This window comes from Verticillium dahliae, genomic scaffold (genome assembly GCF_000150675.1).
Source record: "Verticillium dahliae VdLs.17 supercont1.3 genomic scaffold, whole genome shotgun sequence".
Lineage (NCBI taxonomy): Eukaryota > Fungi > Ascomycota > Sordariomycetes > Glomerellales > Plectosphaerellaceae > Verticillium > Verticillium dahliae.
The window spans coordinates 1,009,622-1,017,985 of record NW_009276940.1 but is presented as its reverse complement, the minus strand read 5'-3'; the positions used below and the strand labels follow the sequence as shown (position 1 = coordinate 1,017,985).

General features: G+C 57.6%; 2 protein-coding genes across 2 annotated transcripts; both read left to right on the top strand.

The window, feature by feature from the left end:
• Positions 1-3,456: 3,456 nt before the first annotated feature.
• On the top strand, positions 3,457-5,029 carry VDAG_01938 (uncharacterized protein; the record flags this gene model as incomplete). The annotated part of the gene is made up of 2 exons (XM_009657967.1): positions 3,457-3,952; positions 4,082-5,029. 2 exons carry the CDS (start codon positions 3,457-3,459, stop codon positions 4,996-4,998), a joined length of 1,413 nt encoding a protein of 470 aa, XP_009656262.1. The 3' UTR covers positions 4,999-5,029.
• A 1,387-nt stretch (positions 5,030-6,416) lies between these two features.
• VDAG_01937 (uncharacterized protein) lies at positions 6,417-7,133 on the top strand (the record flags this gene model as incomplete). Its single annotated transcript, XM_009657966.1, has 1 exon — positions 6,417-7,133. One exon carries the CDS (start codon positions 6,417-6,419, stop codon positions 7,131-7,133), a length of 717 nt encoding a protein of 238 aa, XP_009656261.1.
• Between the last annotated feature and the right edge of the window lie 1,231 nt (positions 7,134-8,364).

Here is an 8,364-nt window from a genome sequence, read left to right as displayed (position 1 = left end):
GGACGTGCTGATCAGATCGGCCGGGCAGCAGGGCAGCAGGGTACAAGAGCCTGTAATGCCCCAACGTCCAACCTGACCCCCACGCACCAACATACTACACCATCACCTTCTCCTCATCATCGTCTATGTCCAGCTCGCATTCGTCGGCGCAGTCTTCGGTTAAACATTCCGAACGACTGTCAGTCACCTAACTCGCCATTGGCACAATGTTGAGGTATCGCCTGACCGGCCAGCCGTCCCAGAGGCCTCGATTAGCATCTCGCTAGCATTCACACACCGGTGTGTCGTTGTCTCCCTACCTCCTTGTCAGCGGAGTCAATATTGTCTCCCACCTAGAAGCAGCTTGCTGCGTTGGCCTGATAAGGCCTGATAAGGTACAATTCGGCCCAGGTTCGGACGGATTCTGGTGTCATTTCAGGCGATTCCCCGATTTTGAAGCGGCACGGCGCCCCCAGCGGATGGCGAAGAGCTGACCATCCCGTTTCTGATAGCGCCAAGTTGAGCTTGCTTGAGTGAACCTGGTACTTTTAACAAGCGGTGTCTCTTTTCTCTTCAAGCAGTTTGGCATGAAGCAGATGCCGACCAAGGACAGCAGCTAAGCCTCCAACGCCTTCAGAAGAAAAAAAACCCCCGACGCACGGCAGACTACGTTATCCGCCTGACGTGGAGCATTATTGTTGACCAGGCTCCCTTGACGGGTCGCATATGATCTGACCCAGGGTTGTCCGAACTGCGTGCCTCGGCCTTGTCGAACAACGAAACGACCCTGGCGGCCTGGTCGGATCACAATGATATACCAAAGCGCGAGCTTTCTCTAGCAGGTGCATATCAACACCCCGAACAAAGGTCACTAATCAATATTCTCCAAAGCCTGCTCCACTGAGTATCGTCCTGTGTTGGAGGTGATGTCTGTTAGCTTGGCGTCGGCGGGACACGGCGTGGAAATTGCCACGCCATGGCTTATCAAGCCCAGCTTCTGCCGGCCTGTTCGTCCCTGCCGCCCTCATCACAGCTGAAGCGGATGGTGACAGACGTGCATCGGGCGACATATGATATGTATGGTTTAGCGATACCGCACTGCGACACTGGCATCCATCCACCGTCCTCCAGGTTCGAACAACGTGTAGAACAGACAAAAAGCAAGACAGAGTCTCACAATACAGAAGCGGATACCACGGTGGGGTGGCAGAAGAGGCAGATCCGCCAACAAAAGCTGCAAGACCGCGACTATTACAGGAAGGAAACGAGCGTCATCATATCGTATCCATGGGCGCACTGAAACAAACAGGAGGGCGGTACCGAGCCGCGTGAGGGTGGTTAGCGTGTGTATTCAGGAAGGTCTCACAACAGCCTCTTGACAAGGTATCAGAGCCAGGTGCCGTTCGTGCGCTATCAGCCCGATTACGGTTGACGCTATTGTTGCTCGGGCACCGTGAGAGCTCCTCTAAAGGATGCGCTACAGGGTTCCATCCCCCTGAAAACCAGAAGCCTGAAGCGGACGATGGCGGTCCGGTGCGGCTGGAGCGACACCATGACGGGCTTCCATCGACACGGGGAGCGACGGGTTCTGGGTTCCTGGGAAGCTAGCGCCATGCCGCCCGTGGTCAGTCCGACCCTGGGCGCCCGTCCGCCTGTCCTCAGTATTGTGTCCAGGACGTCGTTGGCTGGCCGTCATGCCGCCCTCGGCCACGCATCCCTGCAGGTAACGTACATGAGCGCTATCCGTGCCGTGCCGTGCCTGGCTTGGGATGGAATACGAGGGCCATTTTGGGGAGGAGCAAGAAAGTTGGCTGCTGCTCCTTTGCGACCATTGTCGACGGCGCTGACGCGAATGCTGCAGGCTGGAAAGAAGCAGGATCATGGCTCGTGAATGGAGCATCGTCAGAGCTTGTGAGGATGCAAGGTTGCCGTCCGTGCCGTCGCGATAATAACGTCGTCGCCCTCGTTGTTTGCGATCCTCCTGCCGATCACCAACCAGGTGAGCACGGGTTTGACCCGTGTCGCAATATGCATGCCAGGCACAGAGCCAGCATGGTGAAATCTGCGATCCAGGAATCCGTCCGGGAGGGAAAAGGATCTGCAACAAGAAGGATCGGCACCGTCTCCGGCGGTGGGAACGAGCTTCATGGGCCATATTGCAAGCTCACCAACTTCCCTGCTTCCTAACTGCTCGTACCTCACAGTCTCGCACGCCGCACGGCGCAGCCTACTGTCGGCGTCCTTTTCTGTCCTCAATGGGCCAACCAGACGGCACTTGCATCCATCATTACGAGATAGACCAGAGAAAGGGGGGAGGGGGCCTTGACCCGAGCCCCGGTCTGTCCATCTCTTTTGCCAAGCGGAGATAATGGAAGCCATGCACCAGCATTTTGCAAGGCGGCTTGGCTGCTGCATAGGCGCATCCGCAGCCCGACAGACACCCCTGCTATCATCCAGGTCCGAGTCCTCTACCACCCACCCTTCCTAGAGGTGATGTGCCTTGCCTTGCTCTCTTTTACAGCTCACCACCTGGCTCACCCACACGCCCCCAATGTGCGTCTCCTGCCACCCCCCTACCCCCCTATGCCCTCTCCAAGCCTTTTAAATCCTCCCCGTCTTAAAGGAAAGAGCACGCAGTTCTGGGACGCCTGCCTATGATTCACCTCTTCTCAAAATTCTTTGATTCAAGCCTGTGACAACGACGACGTCTTACAAGGCTGGAAAAGTGCATTGCCGGCAGCCGTCCTTTGACCTTGAGCGTACTGCTTCCTTATGCTCGATTCGCAACCTTGAAGACGCCTCGACGCCCGTGGCACTCTCTTCGACGCAGCCTTTGGTCTCCCTCTCTGTCTGTCAGACGCCTCTGACTTCACGACAGCAGGGCGCTGCATAGCTCGTCCTGTCTCGTTCGGTCAGACAATCGCCAGAGTGGCTGGTGCAGCAAAAATTTGTCGTTCTGCCTTCTTTCGCGAGTAGAAGGGTAAGATCTTGGTCAAAAAGGTCGTACACACATCCCCCAGAGTGTGGCATCTCTCTCGACACCCCTGGCCCCCCACGACCCCGAACTTCCCAGGAGTTCTGGAAAAACAGAACAACCCGGCCAGGGCAGACGCGTACAGCCTCTTTCCCCTCACGAATTGATTATTCCGTCACTCACCTGACGACCTGACATTGCCACTGACAATCTCATTTCAATTCACCCCAACGTTCTATCCCGGAGACCATCCTGACCCAGTCCCAATCAGGTTTCGGCCACTTCGCATCCTGGTCTCTCGACCCCTCTTCGCTTGTGGCATCCGGGGATCCAGATCAGCCCGTTCGTGCGGCCTTCCTAGAACAGTTTGACCCGCACCCGCACCTTACAAGCGACCTGCTATTTGAGCTCAAGTACGAACACGCCACCTCTACCTTCCCCGAATCTTTTGTCTGTTCTCACGCCAGCGGCAACGCCGGCTCCCAAAGCATCCAACGCCAACAATGTCCATCCTTTCGAGCCTCAAGAAGTCGAGGCAGTCGGCCAAGGAACACAACAAAAAGGAGGCCGAGAAGGCTTCGGAGGAGCACAAGCAGGTGCCATATCGCCATGTTCCTACGCACGCCGCCATTGACGCCCTCGCGGCCGCCCCCTCGAGCTGGAAGCATGACGACCGACCAAAGATTCTCGAGCAGAACCGACGAAGGAGTGCCATGGCCACATCCAACCTAGGCACAAGAATTCCAGGACCAGCAGGACTCCCTCGTGTCGGCAGCAGCCTTTCCCACGTCACTTACCCCTCGGTGCACGCCAACCCGATGCGACACATGCCCAGGGCCTACAGCTACAACGGCGTCACGCCAATGCCTGCCTGGGGCGGAGACCGCTCCACCGTCAATTACTCAGTACCTGATCTCGCCCTGCCGTCCGTCAAGGGCAAAGAGGTTGAGAGGCCGCCTATGTTCGAACCAGGGCGGGCGAGCTCTGCATCCAGCAAAGGTGCGTTTGTGCTCGTCTGTGTGTGCGTGTGTGTGTGTGTGTGTGTGTGTGTGTGAGAGAGAGAGAGAGAGGAAACTCTCAGTCGGGCATCGCTATCCCGTGAAGACTGTATGCTGACAGCTTATACAGGGTCTCCCACTGGCAGCTCCGGCGATTCAACCAGCTCTGATGACCTGGAGATGAGGCCTTCTCACCCCCGCCACAGCACAATGACCACGACATCGTCAGTAGGCATGTCACCGCCACACCACACTTCTTCCGGCCGCTCTGTAGCGCATCGATTGCATCCAAGCTCACGCCGAGCATCTGACGCCTCGGACCGGGGCGACCCTGCAGTTCTCGCTCGCGCTGCCGCCGCTTCATCCCTAAGAGGCGAGGACCGGAGGCCACCGCCATCATACCTCACACGGGGCTATAGCTCGATTCCCGCTATTCCTGCACTCCCGCCGACGCAGCTTGCCGGCGCGCTGCCCATGACCGAGCCATCCGCCGCGGGCGCATCCTCGTCGAACAGTACCACCAGTCTCCAGAGCCTTTCTGTTGGACAGCAATCGCTCTCATCATTCAACTTTGGCGGCTACTTCTCCTCGAACCCAACATCGGCGCCTTTATCCACCAAGTCCTCCGTATCCCTCTCTACACCAACAACACCGACGACCACCGTGCCTCAAGAGCCCGACTGGGGCGAGAAGACGCCTGTGGCGACGCCTCAGGCGCCCGAAGCTACCCCGCACACGCCCGCCACCATGGCGCCGCCGCATCTCAAGTATTCAGATCGCCGCGCGTCATCCCGATCTAAGGTGGCTCGGTTCACAGAGCTCGAGACGATCGACTCGCGCACTGAGCAGCGCGCCCCCGAGCTGGCCAGTCAGGCCGTCACAGTCACGCTGCCCCAAGAGAAGCAGCAGGCGAAAGCACCTGAGGAGCCTATCCCCGCGCCCGTTCCGGCCAAGGCAGGACGGCGCCTCTCCAAGCAGCAGCCCGCCGGCGGGAAACTGCCCAAGAAGTCACGCTGGTCGATGCGCGGCTCTGCTGTCGCAGTCTGATCCACTGTTCTCGAATGGAAAAACATAAGTCAGCATGGCCAGCCTTACCTCGTACAAGGTTGAAAAAGGTTGGGTGCCACAACAGGACCCTGACGATCAGCCAGCCACATGGCGTCGTGTTACGCTTGGCATGTGCACGCATTGGCGAGGAGTGTTTTACTACTTGAAACTCTATTCTTCTTTCTCGTGTTTGTCCTGTTGTCAGAGGGGGGGCCTTCCTTTGTTGACTTTGTTTTCCCAGTTCAAAGACTGGTATGCACTGGGGCGAGAATACGGTCTTTTCCGCCTGATACCACCGCCATCCCTCGACCCTCCACCGGCACTGTTTCAGCTTGGGGGGGGGGGGGGAGGAGGAGGCATTGTTTTTAAACTTTTGGGGGTTATGGAGCTTGGCGTACAGGGTGGGGATTGAATGGCAGAGTCGTAACAGCCACATCCAAAGAGACATGCACAATAAAGCAACTGTCTTACCCGAGCAAGACATCAGGGTCCAAGACGGGAAGCTCAGATATGGAGATTCGACCAGGGTGGGGGTGAGCGGGGAGCCCCGCCTCCTATGTCTGAAAGGAGGTCGGCTGGCTGGCTGGCTGGCTGGCTAGCTCACCGGGGGACCTGTGCTCGACGTCGCGGGCGGTTGAGCGAGCGAGACAACAACGACTTGAGCTGCCGCTCCATGCCGCCGATCCTGGAGAACAGAAAGGATTCTGACATCAAGTTGGCCTACGATAGGCAGCCTCTCTCCCCGCCTCCAAGAAGAGCGAGCCAACGCATTGATGTACCGATGCCTCTCGCCTTCGCTTCGGGCGAACAACGCCGACGAGGGGGTGGGCACTCTCTCTGACTTTTTTTTTTCCTCCTCTACTTGTCATGTCGGGATCCGAACGTACCGGTCACTAGGCAATGTCGAGCAGACAGACCACCAAAGCGCGCGCGCACATGGATGTCGTCAGTCTATTCGATACGGATCTTGTAAAGGTTGACTGGAAATACGAGGAGATGGTTAGGGAGGGGGATAGTGGTGGAGGTTTGTAAGACCCCGGGTTGTCCGGATGCCTTCTATCTATATCAGGTTAAGCTTTCTTTATAGAGGCTCGTGATCGCGGAGGGTGATGGTCGGTAGCGATGATCTAGGGTTGTAGAGCTAGGTAAGACCGAGGGAATAACGATAAGATGACTTTCTGTGCTTATAAAGTTAAAACTCCCTATGCTATTGCAGGCGGCGTAAGTGTGACTCGACTACCTACTGAGGTGTCGGCAGACGGAATCCATGCTCTTGTTCACGTTCGAGGCAGTGAAGACCGGGGAATGACGAGGTTCTCCTTGTGTCTCTAGACTACCGACCGCTGAAAAGACGGCCAGCATGCACCAGCATTGGAGCTACGTTGCCGCCAAGGCGGACACCTTCGACTCACCAAGTCATGGACTATTCAAGGAGAGCTGCCGCCGCAGGCTTGAAGCCAGAGGTTTTCGGACAGTTCGCAGGAGCGGCGACTGGCGGCAAACATGGTCTTGTCCGGAGAGAAAGAACAGGCCGGTATGTCGAACATGGTGAGGGCAGAACTCCGTCTCCAACGCTGCCGAGCCACCCCGAGAGCTTCCCCATCAACGCCCTCGTGCCCATCAAGGGCACGCCCCTCGGTGACCGCGAACCTGTCAAGTTTCACCGCCGTGCTGAGGACCATCTCTACCGCCCGCATCCTCATGCCCGCTACCATCATTCGCATCGTGGCCGCAGGACCATGTCTGAGGAGCAGCAGGCCATGTGCTTCATGGCTGGCGCCAAGGCCGTCTTTCAATCATGGCATCTCGACCGTGACCTCACGAGTGATGAGCCGAATTTTCCTATTCGGGCCATGTTCGCGCTTGAGGTGGCTTGCATTGTCATTGGAATACGGACGGGCGAGGCGACACTCTGGGCGTCAGTCTGTCTCTTTCAGCGGTGTGCTTACTGTTACTGCTTCTTCTTTGGCACACCTCTCCGCACCAAGTCGATCCGTTCTATTGGCAAGGCTGCATGGGCAGCAGCAGACGCAGCAGCATGTGGGTTGCGGATTAGGCCCCTTCCCCTCCGGCGACCAGTCTCGTATGCCCCCGTCTATCTACTGGTGCATCAGGCACCCGCTCCCGCTGGATGACATTGGGCCGATGCACATGTGACTTGGGGAAGGCCGAACAGTGATGAATGCGACACTGGCACGTCTCTGCCGATGCTCTGTCGCAATGGGTCCTTGGCGAGCTTGGCTACCTCAGGCCGCACAGCGGGTAGATGGGGAGAGAGAAAAAGCGCGTGTCATGTTCGGGGAAGCACATGTCTCTGGTCCAGAATTATGAGTGCGGTGCCGTGAATCAGTGACACAAAGAACAAGTATGCTCGTCATGAGAATGCGTTTGGATTGATGCGCTGCTTTGCAGATTGCTGCGCGAACATTCAAACGGTTTGCCTGTTGGACGAGGTGCTGCGTGTCAGCGAACATTGTGACTGATACGCTTCTCCGTCTATCGCCCTTGGTCCCTGGTCGGCAAGCCGTAGGGTGCGTCCCGCCAGTTCAGCATGACAGGTTCGGCCACTGATGCGTTTGGTCGATGCTGACACTTGACATGTTGACAGCAGGCAGACCCAGATGTGAGCCGACTAGAAGCAGGTCAGCGGTCCAGAAGGAGTGGAGGGGAGAACATGTATTGGCTCGCGCAGGACGGGAGCAATATGCATGTCTGACCGAACTCAAGGCGTGTGGCGGCTGGGGGGTTGGTTGGCAGCGAACGCCCTGGGCTGAACTTTCGTTACGCGGCTACCTGAAACGAGATGCCCGGAGAGGGGGCGTGTGCCAAGAGAGATGAAGAACGAGGAGAGGGTGCGTCAAGGAGGGGGGGGGCGTCGATGCGGCAGATCTGATGGAGATGGTCGATGACTAAATGAAGGATGCAGTTGAAGGGGCGATGAAAACATGGCGGATATTGCGTGGTTTCGCGGCAGGCTGCGTCGGCGATGCTACCCTCATCTCGGATGATGTGGGCAGAAGAAGAGAGTAGAGAAAGGGCCAGCGGTCGAGGCAGGCCTGGGCTGGGTCTCATGGTTCGCTTGCGAGGGCCCATGCAGGTTAGAACAGTGAGTGCAGAGGGCTGGACCACGCTCTGGGGCTGGGCTGAAGAGCGCATATCGATAGATTACAAGGTATATTGGATGCGAGTCGGTGGCGATGGGGACCTCATGCAAGGCGACCACCAACTGGCGTGATCTGCGACTGTGCTGGCGCTGATGCATAGAGAGAGGATAAGACAATGCACAAGCCCGGCAAACCGCCCCTCTCCGGCCCCGGGACCGAAAGGCAAATTGCACCCGAAGGCCGTCCGGTCCGTACTTCACCT